The following is a 17,167-nucleotide window of genomic DNA, read 5'->3' on the forward strand; positions in this document are numbered from 1 at the left end:
GAGAGAATTCACCAGAGTCAGAGTGGGGAGCAGAGCAGGCAGAAGGACCGAAGTACACTGCTGAGGGGAGCAGCGGGCAGCAGGAGAGGTCTGCGCACCATGTGGGACCCTCCTCCGGTGGCCGGGGAGCAGCCGGGGATCGAACCGGCCCTGCAGAGGCTGCGGGCAGCTTCGCAACCCAGTGCTCAACCGCTGCGCCACCAGGGAGGCCCGGGATGCTCTTGACTATACGCAGAGCTAGCATTTACTGAGTACTATGATCCTGACATTTTCTATGAGTTATTTCCTAATAATAGTTTATATATATTATCTCATTTAATCTTCACAATAATTTTATGAGGTTGGAATACAAAAATCCCCACTTTTCAAAGCTGAGGGAATTGAGGCATAGAGAAAGTAAGAAACTCTCCCACCATCCCAGGGCTCGTAGGCAGTGGAGTTAGGAGTTGAATGGGGACAGAGGGATGGCAAGTCTCATACTGTTAATTTCTATACTATGCTGCCTTTTCAAATCATAGGTGAGAGGAGGGTGACCTATGATGGAGAGCCAGAACAGAAATTACCTAGATTAAGCTTGGTTACCTTAAAGTGGGAAGTCATTTCAATAATAAACCCAAGGATATAATTGGGTTAAAGTTGAAATTTGCATCATATTTTAGAGAACTAAGTATGATGTATCTAATTAACTTTGTTCTTAGAAAATGTCTGTCAACAAAGGCCTTTGTATTTTATGTGAAATCTTTCCTAAGATGTTGCCAAATCACACTTGAAGAGAAATAAGATGAAAAGTTTCAAAGGTTCTTAGAGGGTAGAAAAGGTAAATTCTAGAACTTTCTCACCGTAAGACCGGCAATTCCAATACCAACAATTCCGATGAGCTGGAGCTTTACACTGATTATGGTCTCAATTTCATCAATGCAGTTCTGTTTTGGGGAAAAAAAAAAAAGGTAGGAATAACAACTGACAGTATGTGTGAATCATCACCCTGTCCAATTCTTTCCTTTTCTACAGATTATTCTGTGCCAGCTTCTGCCCACATTTAAACCATTCCTCTCAGGATAGCATCATCCTGACAATTTTAAAGCAAAAATGTAGTTTTGGGAAAATACAATTCTTTCTTTTTGGGTGGAATTTTCTCATTTAGGACAATGGTTCCTTCAGAGACCTGAAACTTGACTGAAGGAAACTCTTATGGGACCTGTGGCCTTTAAAAATTTGGGGCCTGTGCAAGGCAGGTTCAAAGAACCTTCATGCTGGGGGTGAACCTGGATAAGGAGCAGAAAGGATCACTTATATTCATAATTAGTTTCTATTTCAGTACAGAGATATGCTTTCAGCCTAATTCTGTCCTTTTATTACCCAGTCCTTTACTGGACACTGGGTCAGTTCCCTTTGATACCCTCATACATTATATGAAACCTTCACCACTCTCATACTTCTTTCACTCATCATTCATTCATTCATTCGACAAACATCTTGAGCAAGTGACCTTGCGTCAGTCACTGAAATAGCATGATGGATATGGGAGATAAAAGACATGATTTCATCTGCCCTCAGGGAGCTCACAATTTAGAGGACAGAGATGTGCACAAAAAAGTCATCACAAAACGTTTGTTTGTTTGGTAAGTTTGATAACTACTGCTCTAGACGGCGGTTCCCTTAGAGAAAGCGGAAGTGAGCCTGTGGGCCTCTTCCGGCCCTCCTCGCCTCCACCTCCCAGCCTCCGCGCTGCGGCCATCCATTGCCGAGCGCTGTCGTGGGCCCTGAGCTGGCGAGGGGAAGGCGGCACAGCTCCTTTTTCTCTCACTGCCGCTCTCCGTTGAAAGTGACCCCTTCCCTGCTTTGGATGCCATTCCGTCTAGTCTCCCCAGGACCCCTGCGCTGTCAGGCACCTCCTTTCCTTCTCACACATCCGTCTTCCTTCCCTAGTGACATTTCCGCTTTCAGTTAGCACCACGCCATGCTCTTTCATCCAAACAACGATCCCTTATAACACAGTCCTCCTCCAGCATCGTCTCCCCAAGCCCTCCTGTCTCCCAAAGTCAGTTCCTTTTTGTGAAAAACTACCAACACCTGTCCTGGCTTTACTTGGTGTTGAAAGGAGCATGCACTTAGTACAGAAATTTGGAAAAAAAGATGCTAAAAAAAAGAAGACACACGCTTCATTTATTCTTTACAGACAACTGTGTGCTTAAGTAACTTGACGTTACAACCTCAAAAAAATTTTTCTTCACTAAAAATTCTTTGAAATTGTGACTCCTATGGCTGTAAAACATTTTTCCATATATATCTACACAATTTATTTAAACAATCCCCAATGGCCTCGCCACTGTTTTTGTTCTATTAACACTGCATGATCACCATGGCACATAATCTCTGTCCGCATCTCTGATTCCTTTTCCTTAAAATAAATTTGAGAGAAATTTCTGCAACAAAGGGCATGACATTTGGTACCAATTTCTCTGAGAACGCTCAGGTAACGTCATTTTTTGCTAACTATATTGTTGGTAAGAGAAAACACGGCCACTGTCCTGGGTCAAACAACGGCATGAACCAGCTGACACCGAGGGAGGCAGGGACCTGGATAAGAAGCTCACCTTGTGTCCTGGGAGCTCCTTCGGGCATGTGGGCTGGACCTGTTCAGAGCTTTCTTTCCCACAGCATTGAAACTAGAAAATCAGAAAAGAGCTTTTAGGACGCGGGCGTAAAAGCAGCAGCCACAAGCCTGTGCGTCAGGGCTAAGGACTGGGGTGCCGAGGCAGCAAAAGTTATGAGGTCCAGTCACTGCAACTCAAACCATGTCAGGAAAGAGGGCAAAGAATCACATATCTGGGCTAGCAAAACAAGTTGTCCGAGTTTTATGATGGGAAGTGACTCAAGGCAACCCAAACAAGGCGCGAAGCTAATTGACTGTGTCCGTGAAACGACTGCTTTTCAGACAGGGGTTGGCCTTTGGATTCTTTCTAGCAGACTGGGAGTAATTTCATCTGAGCAGCTAAAGTTTCTATGAGCTTCAAGGCAGGCGTATTAAGCGGGGATAGTCTGGGACAGCGAGAAGTGGCTACAATAAACCCTAGGAGCCAAAACCCACAGCCCAAGAGGGCCAGCAAACAAGTATCTTGCCTTAGGGCTGGCCCTTCAGGGACAAAGAACCTTTGTGCTGCTTGGAGTCCTTGGGGCAGCTGAGGAGAAGCGGGAGAAATGCTTGGCACCTTGCAGGACATTCCTGTGACAGGTAAGAGCTGGCTACCTGGAAACCCTGGCCCAGGACTGCGAGGCTAATTCTCCATGTCACAAGCGGTTAAGAAAGCAGGAGGGCTTTGCCTGGCCCATCAAATCCCTCAGCCTCTTGTGATTATCGGGATGTGGCCCCAGCATCCCCACAGGCTGGGGCAAGGGGCATGGCTGCTCATAGCACGTTTTCTCCACAGGGAGGCAGAAAAGTGCTCAAGGCCACACTTTTCAGAGCAGCAGCTGCAGAGGAGCTTTTCTGACTGGAAGGAGTAAGTGTTTCTGTGACATTCTGATGCCACCATTTGAGAGAACCGTATTTACTTGGGGGGCTTTCTCGGTGTTCTGGTAGTGCTTTTTTGCCTCTTTGCGCCCCAGTCCTGGATTCCTCTCGTGACCTCTTGGGTCAGCCCTGCTCTCTTCCAGGCCCCCCACACAATGTAAACTCCGGCTCCTCGGATGCTGCTCAACTTCACTGACTTTATTTTTATTTTCACTCCAGGTGACTAGAGAAGCCGACTCATGCACAATCTCTAGAAGTAACTGTAAGGAAGAGGTAAAGGTACTTACTGTTGAGTGGAAGGTAATGAGTGTCCCATTCCCCTTGCCCCTGTCTTTAAGGTAGTCGTTATAAGCCTCTTCGTACATGCTCTGAACATGTCGTATAGCCTGAAAAACACCAGAAAGGACAGTGGGAGGGAAGTTCAGATGTTCTCTTTTCATCAAGGATAATCCCTCTTCCTTCCCCCTGCGAAAAGAGATGTTTATCTGTGTTTTAAAATAAGTCTGCATACCTGGAATAGATTATAGATTCTGGAGTGTCTAAGATGCTTTGGAGGATGAACTGAGAATAGTCTCCATGGACTAAAAAGATTCCTTAGCATGGAGGCTCTTAAATCTGAATGGGTGTCAGCACCAACAGGAACCCAGATTCCTGGCCCCCTCCCCTGCCACACAGCCAGCGTAGGGACCTAGGCATTCTTGATGCCTTATGATTAAAGGTACTCAAGTCTTATCATGACATGGTTTAAAAGGTATCCATCATCAAGGAAAATTGTTTCTGCCTTCAAATATCATATAAAACATAGAGACTGCTTTTTCTAGTATCGAGGCACAAAACCCCAAGTCCACAGAGATCTCAAAGGGTCTTAAGATTCAATTCCTCTAACCTACAGATAAAACCAGTTCCTTTAGAAAAATTCCAAATAAGGTGAGATTTAATTGTCTCCCATTTTTAAAATCTAAAATAAGTGCATAAACGCATTATCGATGGTATGTGAATTTATGTGGAGTACAGGAAACTTATTATTCCATCCTTCCTCCTCTTCCTTTCCACTCATCTTTCCTACAGTCTTTTTTAACCTTCTAAAAAGGCCCCTTGCTCTGTGTGTTCTGATAACCTATTCTGGCACCTGCAGGTGGAGCACAAATCCACATTAGCTGCAGTTACAGGTACACAGGCCAAGCCTAAGGACAAGGGACGACAATGCATGGTTCCCATCCCCTGGGTCATTCTGCAGTTTAACCCCGACCTCATTTCAAATGGGATAATCTTAAAGATCTTTTTTGGGTTATAGACCCCCCCTTTATAAGAATAATGAAAGCCATCATCTATGTCCCCAGAAAAATACACTCACATATATGCAGGGACACTCATTCACAGATATGTTTAATCTGTACAATACATCTAGGTTAAACAGCTCTGCACAATTGATAATTATGGGGTTATCTGGTTTTGCAACATCAGTATTATCCTTTGCCATACAGAGAACACTTGAATCAGCATTAAAAAAATTGTAATTTTTGGGCCTCCTCTGGTGGTGCGGCGGCTGAACGCTGGGCTGCGAGGCTGCCCACAGCCTCTGCAGCGACAGGTCATTCCCCAGCCGCCGGCGGGGGTCCCACACACAAAAAAAAAAATTGTAATTTTTACTTACTACACCCTTGCCTATAAAAGCAAATACTCCAGTGGTTACTTCAGCAGCAAATATCACCAGTAGGCAAGTGAAAAACTGTAGAGGAGAAAAAATAATTACTACATTCATTCAATACCTTTTTAATTTATTCAGCCACTTTGATTCTAGTTCTATTTGAAAAACATTAGGCAAGTTATTAGTTTGACTTGATCTAGCAGGAAGAATTTGCCCCTTGGTTCCTTTACAGTTTGTTCAAACATACATTCATTCACTCACTCACTCATTAATTCATTCAGCTATTGTTTATCGAGCATCTACTATGCCACAGGCACTGTTCTTGGTACTGAGTGGTGGACAGTCAAGGTCTCAGCACCCCTGATATCATGGACCTCAGAAAGGAAAGATAGGATACATGAATAAAACCAATAAAACCAACTGAGTAAGACAGTTTCAGATAGTGAACCCCCACCAGCTAGAACAGAGCCTTGCGCCTATCTGCTTAATAAACACTTGAACAAAACAGGCTTTATAGAGACATAAAATAAGGCCAGGAGATGAAAGTGACTGGAGGGCCCTGGACTTGGGAAGGCATGGCCTGAGGCTGTTTGGTCTGGGAAGGCACCTCTGAGGGTTGGGGTGGAGGTGGGGAGTCCTTCAGCACAGACTTCTACCTTGGGTCTGCTCCTGTCAAATCAGTTTAGTGATGAACAAGAGAAAGAGGTGTGCAGAAATAGAGAATGGAGGGTCAAGGAAGCTAGGTAGAAATTTTACAGAGAAGCAGACCCAGTTAAAGAAGGCCAAGACGGCAACAAATAACGAGGCCGCCTCGTAAAACCCCTGTCTCTCTCCTCATGGAGAAACAAAGCATTCTCTCTTCCCACCTCCTTCCTTCTCCTTCTCTTCGTTCACACTGGCAGCGGCTGTATAGCAGCTCACAGAAATAATTTCAGTCTTTAAAACAACAGTCTGCTTGTTAAAATGAGCCAGAAGAGGGAGGTTTGGTAAGTTATTATCGCAAACTGCAATGCTTTTCTTGTAGATAACAGCGCTTCCTTGGCTTGAGGAATCTTTTAGCTCTCTACCCACTGCGAAATATTCCTTGAAAGAACAGTTTTAATTGCCCCTTACAAATGATAGGCACATGCCCCTCAGACACCTTCACAGTGAAGACCCACCTCATCTGGTTCACTTTCTGTGCGAGGCAGGGCAAAGAGCATTATTCTCGCGCGAGAGGGAAAAACCCAGACTCAGGAGACAGTGAGTGCCAGGGTCTCAGTGGGCCTGACGAGGTGGTACTGGAATCCATACATGGGGGCTCCCTTCAGGCCCATGCCCCCACCTACCCCGCGGCGCCCCACTTACAGATCCGAGCACACACTGTGACTCCCGCATGGCTCCGCAGCACCCGAAGAACCCCACGGCCATCATCAGGGCCCCTGCTCCCACTAGCACATAGAGTCCTGTGGGAAGAGGTTGGAGGAGACGCTGACCATTCGGCCACCCCCTCCCTGAGCCCTGCGTGGGGGGCCCCACAGCCTCCACCACTGCCCAGATCCCCCAGGGAGAGCAGAAGAGGCATAGCTTTGGGCGCTTGCTGAGCGCTCCCCCATCCCACAGCATCCCGGGGGCGGAACGGCTGTTACCCCACAAACAGAGCCAGCTGAGCTCCCAGCAGTGCATGCGCCTGCTCTAGGTGTGCAGCCACTCAGGACTGAAGCCGCATCTGACCGAGTCCCACAGCTCTGCTCCTAGTCACCCCCACGTGCCTTCCCACACCCCACATTGCATCTCGGATGTCCACATGCTGTCGAGGGGATATTACTATCATCTGCTTGACATGAAAGCAATTGAGTCTAGGCGAGGTCAGGCGCCAGACCTTTCTGGAACGAATATCTCCATCTTGTGAGGCCATGAGGAACTTCTAGGAGGGAAAGGGGACTGGTGACCTGCCCAGGCACAGGAGAGGAAGCAGGAGGGGGTCGGAAGAGGACTTTGGGTTGAGGAGAGGGGTGGCGGGCAGCGAGGCAGGCATTGAGGCTGCATGAGACCTGCAAGCGTTGGAGGGCGGCTCCGCATACCCTGACACCCCGGACGCCGTGTTCTAAGAAGGCAGCTAAGCAGGCAGGCGATTAGGTCATCGAAACCAAATAATGTTGCTATGAAGATAATATAGGCTGCCTTTATTTAGGGCTTATTTTCTGCTAGCACCTAGCACAGTTCCGTTGATGTAATCTTCTTGCGGCGGGTACCAAGCTTATCTCCACTTTTTTATTCAGAGCAACTGGGCTCCCAAAGGTTAAGTGATTTGGCCAAGATGATAGAGCTGGGGGTAAAGCTACCCATCTGCCTCCAAAGCCAGCTCCCCACATCAGCCTGGGCTGCCCTCCAGCAGTAGCAGAGGCCTTAATCTGGGCTGAGGGGTGAGGGAGGATTTCCTTGACCACTAAAGGAAAGTTGCTCTCCTAGAGAAAGAAAAGGACAGCCCTGTTCTTATTCTGAGAGAAATAAAACCAAGCCTTTTCTTATTTCCTTTCCGATCTGAGATAAATTAGAACACAGTATGTGCCTGGCACTTGACTTGCTCAGAATAATGCAACACGTCTCTTTATTTTTGTGTATGTGTTATTCATGAGTCACCTGGAAACCACTCCCATTCACCACGAGGGGAGAGGGTGGGGAGCTGGCAGCCGTGCTGTGGGGAAACCCTGCTTGGCCAGAGGGTGCCTCGGGCCCTCTGGAGTGCTCGGGGTGGTTTGTGGACAGATCTGCCTGTTCCCTGACCTACATGAAGGGGCAGCCGGGCTGCCGCTTCCTGCTCCGCCCAGGCAGTTCTCAGCGCCGCAAGGGGAAGCCCTGCAGTTCCTCCTCGGAGGCAGGTATTTCTTCATCTACTGCTGGGCTGGCTCTGCCAAGTCCTCCTTTTTCCTCTTTAAAGAATAATTTCATAAGGGAATGGATGTGTTCGTAAGAAATGATACCATATTACAAATAATACTGTTGTTGGCTCCGCTATCTGAACACCTTATTGTCAAAAAAAAAAAATTCTTTAGTTTTCAAAGTCCTTTCATTGCCATCATCTCAGTGGTTTCCTCAAAACACCCCTGTTAGGTAAGCAGGTTAAGTTACATTTCTGTTTTACAAATTGGGGTCCGAGAGGCAGGACACACAGGGAGCCCCAGTACCACCCTGCTCTCTTCAGGGACACAGGCCGACTGACGGGCAGCAGAGGGGCCGTGGCTGGAGCACCGCATTATACTGATTTGCTGCCTAAGAAGCTCAGTCTCCCTACTGCTGCGCGCTGGTTCCACACTCTGCTCAGAATCACGGCCTGGGAGGGGCCCACCTGGATCAGTCTCCACCCCATGCGTCTCCATCCCCACGTGGGGATTCACGTCCCATCCCTTTCTGTTTCGTGCCTTTGCGGGGTCTCATGTTTGTCTTTCGCTGGAGACGTTAATTCCACCGACAGACTATTCATCCTACCTAGAAAATGCCCGGCACCAGGCAATTCTCCATCAGTTTGTTGGATGAGTAGCAAAGACAGCAAATCAAATCCGAACTTCTGGCCTGGCTGTCTGCCATCGCCGGCTTTGTTTAGATACAAGCTGAGGACACATGGCGACAGACATCCACGTCACTGCAGGGATGGCACAGCCACGGCTGGGCCGAGAGGGCGTGGCAGCACAGCCCAAGGAAGGGATCCTGAGAGTCTGAAGGCGACAGGGTGCTGCGAGGGAGGTGGGGTGCTGTGCACAGAGGCCCGTGGGCAGAGGACAGAGCTGCTCCCCGTGGCTACAAGCTCGCTGGGTCCCTCGGGCAGCGGTCCTTGCCTTTTGAAACACGCTTGCCCCAAGAAAGCATGTTTTGTACAGTATTCCATTCTTGGACTATCTGAGCTCCAGAGCGCCCCAAAAGTCCTCCAAACTGTCCAGCAGCTCAGATTCTTGAGGCCTCTCTCCAGCACACCCATGTGTGTGTAAGTGGGAGCCACGTGACTGAGCCCAGGGCCATGTGAGCTTACAGAAGCCGAAGGGACATCGGCAGAATTCCACGCACCTGCTGGATCCGGTTCCAGATCTGGTGTCATCCCCAAGGCCACCTGTGGTTTCCAAGGTTACCTTATCCTTTCTCTGACCTGGCCCTCAAAAAGTAGCTATTGAAGGAATAAATTGACAGTCACTTTTTAATTTCAAGATGGTTTCTATCGAGTGCCTCGCCCATAGCAGTGTAACCTATTTCCCAAATCCCCATGCTTTCGGAGTCCTAGTTCCCCTGATTTTAAAGAGAAAAACACCTTGAAATTGCATTTTTATCATTAATAACTGGGCCTTGCAATGCCAGTTTGCCCTAGATGCACACAGTACAGGATTGCATGGACTTTGCTTATGGGGGAGGTAGGGACTTGCTTCTAAATAACGACAGCCATCAGTTATTAAGTGTTGCTCTACGTGCTTAACATGAGTCAGTAGGGGATTCATTCAGCACCCAGAGAAACGGCCACCACGGCCTGGTGCCTGGCTGCCGGCACAGCTGTGCCTTGGCAGGCGCATCCCGGCACCTGCCGCCCGAGAAGCCTCGATGCTGTGAACAAGTCTCTCGTGGATACTTAGCCGCTTATCACTCCTTTCTCTCTCTCCTGTTTTCCTAAGCCCTCACGACTCCGCAGGCTGACTCCTTCCTTAGGAGGCCCTCCTTACCGAATCAGCGGCTCCTGTGTACTGGGGGCTCACTACACAGCGGGTGCTTGGCGTGTCCAGCCAACCACCTCGTCCTTACATGGACCCGCCAGGGCGCGTGGAATCAACATTTATATCTCACATCCTGGGGCTCTAGGACAGAGAAGTCATGTTCCTAGGATTGCACAGCTAATGGGGGGCAAACCTGGAACTGAACCCCAAGGGTCTAGCCAGAGAGTGTACCCCACCCCCCAGGCTGCTCTTTCAGTAGGAACTCATAAAAATCACTGCCTCTCCCACCTAGAAATCTGTTGCTTTTGCAATTTATAAATGCCAGGAGGATTTTTTTCCTTCTCTGAGAGTGCTTAAGGGGTCCATAATGGGCGGTTTCTGGGTTTTCTTCCTCCAGGACAGGGCTAGAGTCAGAAATCCAGACCTTGGCAACCGTGGCGTTTGGTAAATGCTCCCCTTGCTCGGTTTCGTTATCAGCACATGACACTAATTACTGACCATAACTTCCTCTAAAAATGTGCTGGAGAAACTGTGTCCATGCTGTGGCGGCAGCACACCTCTGCTCTGCTACCACGACTCCCAGCTACCACTGAAAACCAAGAAGTCAAAAAATACCACCAGAGTGAGTCAGCGCTCTGAAAGAGGCCAGCCAGCCCCTCCGCGTCCAGACTGGACGCGCCTGTGTACAGGACGCCAGCCGTACTCCCAGCCAGGCCTGGACTCGAGGAGAGCAGGGGGCGAGCCCCGTCAGCCTGGGGCTTGCAGAGCCGAGTGGCTGTTTGTGTGGGCAACCCCTGCGTGGAAAACCAGCTAACGTCCTGCGCCCACAGACATGACCTCATGTGTCCGAGCACACACGCCTGTGCAGCCTGCCGAGGGCTGAGGGGGTGCCCCTCTAGGGTAAATGAAGTTATCAGGCTTTTTTGTGCCCTCCTGGATGCCCGGGGCCTAGCGTGGATGCCCGGGGCAGGAGGCCGAGGGTGCAGGGCACGTGCGCCTTGACCAGACACCTGGGCCCAGAAAGCACGGGCGTGTGTGTGTGAGAGTGCTCACACCTGGGCTGAGGGGCTTATAAAGGCAGCGGCGGCAGCACCGCTAGAGGATCACTCTGAGGGGAGACCCGGAGGTCACACGAGACTGGCAGAGAGAGGCCAGAGCGAACGAAAGCCAGGATTCGTGGGGGGCTGGGAGGCTCAGTTGCCTGCCGGCCTCCAGCCCCCTGGCCGGCCCATGCCTGCCTCCTTGCATGCCAGCCCCCGCCTGGCGTGCCTGTGTGCTGGTTCCCTGAGAGAGCACTGAAGGCCTGGAAAACTCCACCGAGGGCTCCAAGACTCTGTCCGTCTGCCTGAATTGACAGTGAGCCTGCCCTGTGCGTGCTTGCCCTACAGCTCCCGCCACACTCCTAGAAAGAAGAGCCTTTCTGGGTCTCTCCCTCTCAGAGGCAGCCCCAGAGTTGGGCTGTCACAGCAAGTCAGGGGGCAGGCTGGTGGGGTCTGGAAGACACTGGAGGCTTTGCCCAAAAGTTCACTGAAACTCAGTAGTGGAGAGGGCTGAGGAAACACCAAGTCACCCAGCCCTTCTTGGGCTGGCTCCCTGCCTGCCAGGTTCTGCTCTCTCCACCTTAGCAACCAGTGGACACACATCCTGGCTGGGCCTCCGGGGCCTGGCCTGGACCCAGTCCTGTAGAGGCAGCAGCGGCAGGCAGTCTGACTACCCTGCCTCCACCTCATTTCCAGCTCCTCCCAGTGGGGTCCTGTCCACCACGTCCCCTGACTGAAGTCATGTCCCATCTTTATCACAAACAAGGGCCTTCTCTCCAGGGCCATGGAGGAAGAACCAAGGATCCCAGAAAGATGGAAGGATTTTCTTTATAGGGCATACAGTCCTCTGCCCACAAGCAGGGGGCTAAGACTGTATGTCTTCTGGGGTCCCCTCAGAGACGGGGCTGTGAGACCACATTTCTTCTAGAGCCACTTGGCCATGCTGGGCCTGCTCACAACACTTTAGCGAAGGGCTGATGAGAACGTGAGGGCCCGATTGGGTGCGGCTCAGGACTTGGAAGTGTCCGCTGGGCTGAATGAAGTGTGTGCTGCTGTTGCCGGGGCTGGCGGGGTATGGGCCTGAGGCAGGGGGCTGCCATTTTATCACGTCCGGAGTAAACCTGCCCAAGAATGGGGGCCAAGGAAAGCAGAGGTGGGAGGCGCTGCAGGTTGGCTTCTGGTGATGTCACTGGTGCTCCTGGCCCAGCGCTCAGCCCAGACTTGACACGTGAGTCAAGAAATTTGTTTTGCTCAAGACAGTTTGAACCCGGTTCTTACAAATAGGAAGAACAGGTTTCCATGACTTGCAGTTAAGAGTCCTAGAGAGAAGTCCATGAAAATAAGAATTTCCGGCATCTCTGGCAATTGATGCTGCTTTAGTTTTGATCAGAAAACAATCAGGAATGCGTGTGCAGAGCCAGCGCTTTTCCTACTCAGCACAGGAGTGCAGAAATACCCGTTTGATCTTGCCACATTAGTGGTGACACACTGACATGAGGGAGAGTTTACATTCACCTGTGACAGTCTGCTCAGCTCTTTCCATTTTTCCAATCATTAAAAGGGTTTTCTTGTGCTGGCCCCAAGCCCACACCTGTGAATTGCTCTCAGTGCTTTGTTTCTGGAGCGACCAGAACTAGCTTCCGCCCCCAGGTCCACACACCTGCCCCCCAGGTTTCCAGCTGAAATTCAGGAGTTAGCACTTCTCGGCTCATTCTACCCGATTTTAATTCCTTCTGTCCCAGAGTCTAATAACGTTTAACAATGCTGTTTACTGATGCTTAATAATGTTTAGCATTTCTTGTCTTTCTGTCCCTTTCTGCACCATTCCTTCAGCAACCACATGGGTGTGTCCCCACAACTCTACCAGTAAGCTAGCACATTCTTTACTGTCCTGTGACTCCCTCACATTCCACCGCTGCCAGAATCATCTCAGTAAAATGCAGTGATCATCCCCTCCCCCAACCCTAAATGATCCTTCTCATCAAATGGACAACCCTGATGTTCCAGGCCCCCCCAGAACTTCTGACCTCACTGCCTCCTCCCTCCCCAAACTCCACACCCAATCCTTCACAGTCCAGTGAGAGTGCCCTGCCTAGGGGCCTCCCTGGTGGCCCAAGGGGTTAAGCACAGCACTATGAAGCTATCTGCAGCCACTGCAGCACGAGTTCGATCCCCGGCCAGGGAGCTACCCACATGGCACAACAGACCTCTCCTGTCTCCCTACTGCTCCCCTCAGCAGTGTATTTCAGTCAGTCTGCCTGTTCTGCTCCCCACTCTGTCTCTGGTGAATCCTCTCACCCCCTGCACCTCTGGCCTACACCCCAGCTCTTGTATGCATAAATAAATGAATCTTAAAAAAAAAAAAGAGTTCCCTGCCCAGCAGGGCTAGTCCCTGTCCCGTGGACGGGCCTAGTGCTGCCTTCCTCAAAGCCGGAGTCCCCTCTCAACTCCCCCAGTCATACTGTGATCTTTCCAACCTCACTAAAGTCTTCCCTGCCTCGCCTGTTTGGAATGACCCCGCTGCACCCACTACGGACATCTTAGCTGACACTTAATTACGCACTAGTTTTGAGCAGACTGTTGTGTCTAGACATCCTTCCAAGTAGAAGGTGTCTAACTTGGGGGTAAGAACCGTGTGCTTGTGTGACCCCAGGGCCCTGAGCTGTAGATGCGGCTGATGTGGCCACGGTAGGTTGTGCTTTCCTCTCATGGAGGAGCCTGCAAAAAATGGGCAGAATTGAGGTGCCCCTGCTTGGAATCAGAACATTTGCGTAAAACCAGACATTCGATGAAAGCCCCAAATTAAGATCACCACGGAGAGGTTTTTAGATAACCAGACGTTTATTATCACTGAAAGGGAAAGCGGTCAGGGGAAGTTTGTTGCCTGAGCTCTGACAAATGTTTTGTTCAGTCCTGAAAAAGGCCCTTTGATGTGTCTGAGGATGTGAGGCTCAGCCCATAGCGGTTTTGTAACCCTGAAGGGAAGAGTTTGAGCATATTCTGAGTTCTGAGGACGGCGAGTAGGAAGATAGAAAGAACCTGGGCCTTTGAGGGCTTTATTGAGCTCGGAACCGATTCTGGAGACTCCCCAGATTTTACCACAGTTCACATACTATATATGTATGTTACATGTATCTGTGTGTGTGTGTGTGTGTGTGTGTATTTCAAATCAAGCATTTTAATGTTTCTGAAATGACGATGCATCCTTGACGGTGTGTCACAGTTAAATGGGCAGCATTTCGTCTTTCCTTAGTGGAACTTAAAATTAATTGGGTGCTTTACGAAAGTCTCCACCTAAGCTTTGATGAAACATTATTGCCCATCTTTAGTCGTGTTTTTGTTGCTGTTGTTACTTTCCTCTACAAGCCTCCTTTCTCTGTGCCTGCTCTCCTTCCTGGCAGGGATGGGTGCAGGAAGGGCGCTGGGAAGAGGTGGTAACACATGGTGGTGAAGGGCCCTTCATGAGGATCCCCCCCCACCCCCCCTCCCCCCGGGCCCTGCGTGGGGCTGGACTCTCTCCCCTCCCAGGAAACGCACTACTCTTCCTGGAATCTGGAGCAAATGACCAGGAAGTGGGGAAGCCGAGGAAACGCTCAGCTCCTACTTACATCACACCCTTAGCATCTTAGAATTAAAAATTACACCATGGCCCCCTCGCCCCTGTCCTATTTACCACCCCTCCCCACTGCAGCCTCCCCCCAGGCAGTCCTGCCCACTCCCACCTCCCCGCTTCCCTTCCCAGAGGCAGCTCCTAGCCTTGGAGGAACTGAGGTTAGCACCCCCAAACCTAAAGATGGCTCTCTTCCGTGTGCATCCTATTTCTCGTCTAGACGATGTAAAATACAAGACCGCAGAATAAAAGCCTGATTCACAAGGGCCCCCTTATCACCCAGATGCATGCGAGAATAACTAACTTTGTGGTGTGACCCCTTCACTCAGGGGGCGAAAGGGAACTTTCCAATTCTTTGGAAAGGAATTGTGCTCGTGCTTCGGGCTTGCTTTAGCGAAGGGATCAGGGACCGAAAGCAGCACCACAGGGTGGTCTCCCCACTGAGCTCCCTTAGAGGGATGGAGCATGTGGGGTCTCGGGCCCTCCCAGCTGCCCTGCCCACTCCCCCAGCCTAGAGGAATCTACAGGGGCTCAGCTTTCCAGGGCAGGTTCTGCTCCGGGGACCAGGCGGGCAGGCGGGAGTCACTCACCCACATAGAAATACTCTGGGGACTTGTCCTCTGCTGAGAAATCCTTCATGCTGCCTCCGAAGCGAAACCATAGTCCAAAAGCAATGACAGCCGAGCCGGCCAGCTGAAAGGCAAACAGCAGGCGTTCAGGACAGAAGGGGGAGGCGCGCATGGCGGGGCAGCCAGGGGCATGGATGCTGGGCGCTGCCGAGTCCCCTCTTAGAGATCACCCCATTCACCCGTCACAGGTCACAGGGGAGAGGAAACCATCTGCTCAGGTGCCTGACGTGATATTAGAACCGGGGCGCCCTCACCCCAACGCCAGTGGTTTCCACCCTGCTAGGCTGCCCTGCAGCGATGGGGCGCACCGCACGGCCTTGAGGCATCTGGAAAGCACCTGCCCCTGCCTTCTGGCCCCTTCTGCACAGTTTAGACCTGGACACCAGCGAGAGGGGGGACTGGGTTTCAGCCGCCAGGTCACCAAGAGCAAGATGAACTCCCAGACCCAGGGGAAACCCACTTTTCTAAATTGGAAGAAAACACAGCGACCTCAGAGCCGCCCACACCTGGTGAGTGTGCAGGGCCCGCTGCGAGGCTGTTCCCAGCGTCTCCAGCCCTGTCTCCCCAGCCCTCTCCCCCTGCAGCCCCCGGGGTCACTGCGCTGCCCGGGGCTGGTTTTGCAGGCAGGGAGAGCGCCTGGCTGGTTTTTTTCTTTCCTTTGGTTGCTATTTTGAGTTTCCATGGAAAGTGAGAAAGGAAAAAATAATTTTCTGAAAAAGCGAGGTCTGTGTGCTGTGTGGCTCACGGCGAGGCCGAGCGGCTGGCGCGGGCCGGGCGGGCTGGCCGAGTCATGCCCACTTCCTCTCCCCACCCCGGGCTGCGCGCTCCGCACCGGGCCGGGGGCCTCTTCTGCCCGGCAGGACCGGCCCGGCTGCCAGCTCAGCCGAGACGTCCTCTCTCCCAAACCCCGCCGCGGATTTCCCTGTCTCCATCAACCCACCCGAAGATAGTCACAGGCACCTTCTGGCCGCACCAGGGGGAGGAAGCAGAGAAGCAACATCAGCCTCCTGGTTCTGCCAAACCCTCCAGTTCAGGCTGTGCTGCCCTCGCCTCTTCACAGGGGGACAGTTCACAGGCCCCGGCAGGGAAGCTGGTGACGGGGAGACCCCAGGACCCAGCAGAGAAATGGAGATGGAGTGAGGAAAAGGGATCGCGAAGTGAGGTCAGGGCAGGCGCCTCTTCCACAGGACGCTTCTGTCCGGGGGGTCCGTGGACAGGCCCCCCTCAGGCGCTCTGCTGGCTTTGTGTGAAGCCCTCCCTCTTCTTCACCCCCCATCCCCTCCGGGCCGGGTCCCTCTGTGGCGGCTTCAAAAAACCCTGTGGCTTCAGAGAGGAGGGGTGAGGGGGCAGAGCTCGAGCCGCTGGACACTCCAGAGCGGAATAACTAAAAGTTTCCAGTATTTAGAGGAAAGCACTCATTGGGTAATGTGAGGGGCAGCTCCAGGAAGCAGGCTCCACCAGCTCTACAGGATTTCTGCGTTTTTAAAAAGAAATACGGAGAAACACCATGCTCAAGTATTAGCAAAATGTGTCTGAGGAGACTGCGATTACAGGTGACTTTTTCTTTGCACTAGATTGTCTAAGTCCTCTGATTCTCGTAGGTTTAAAAATGTTGGCTTCTGGAGCGGTACCCAGTGGTTTATCTGTTCAATCCAGAAAAAGCCGAGGGAGTTTTCTTGGGCTGTGCTTTCGTCAGGGACGAGACCTGCTTCCAGGGAATTGCTGCTTCTGGGGCAGAAAAGCGAGCGATGCCCTCGGGAAAGCACCGTCCTAGGAAGGCCCGAGGCTGCCCAGGCCACCGTGCCCGCACAGCCTCGCAGGCCAGCGGCTTCCCTAGCCTCCGCGGTGACTTGACGGAAAGACAGTTTCCAAATACAAAGCAAAGTCTATTGACAGAGGCGACCGGCCAAGGCCCGCGGCCACGGTGGAGACTGTGGAGGAGGCGACCGGCCCCAGGGACACCCTACCAGGAGGCCACATTTTTGGCATCTCTGTACACAAACTAATTTATAGCTGTCTGGGATCATGCTCCCAGACGGAACAGATTTGTCCA

General features: G+C 51.3%; 1 protein-coding gene across 3 annotated transcripts in view; it reads right to left on the reverse strand.

Moving 5' to 3' along the window:
- The window catches only part of TSPAN2 (tetraspanin 2), a gene marked incomplete at both ends in the record, with an annotated part of 31,720 nt that overhangs the window by 2,077 nt on the left and 12,476 nt on the right, over window positions 1-17,167 (reverse strand). Inside the window, 6 exons of one of the 3 annotated variants that reach the window (XM_084243104.1) lie at window positions 840-923; window positions 2,598-2,669; window positions 3,802-3,900; window positions 5,169-5,243; window positions 6,510-6,607; window positions 15,076-15,178. In XM_084243104.1, coding sequence (XP_084099230.1) covers window positions 840-923; window positions 2,598-2,669; window positions 3,802-3,900; window positions 5,169-5,243; window positions 6,510-6,607; window positions 15,076-15,178 — 531 coding nt within the window. The remainder of the gene's footprint in view (window positions 1-839; window positions 924-2,597; window positions 2,670-3,801; window positions 3,901-5,168; window positions 5,244-6,509; window positions 6,608-15,075; window positions 15,179-17,167) is intronic. The other 2 variants (XM_084243105.1, XM_084243106.1) reach the window with 2 other exon arrangements.

Source organism: Talpa europaea (genome assembly GCF_964194135.1).
Source record: "Talpa europaea genome assembly, chromosome: 9".
Classification (NCBI taxonomy): domain Eukaryota; kingdom Metazoa; phylum Chordata; class Mammalia; order Eulipotyphla; family Talpidae; genus Talpa; species Talpa europaea.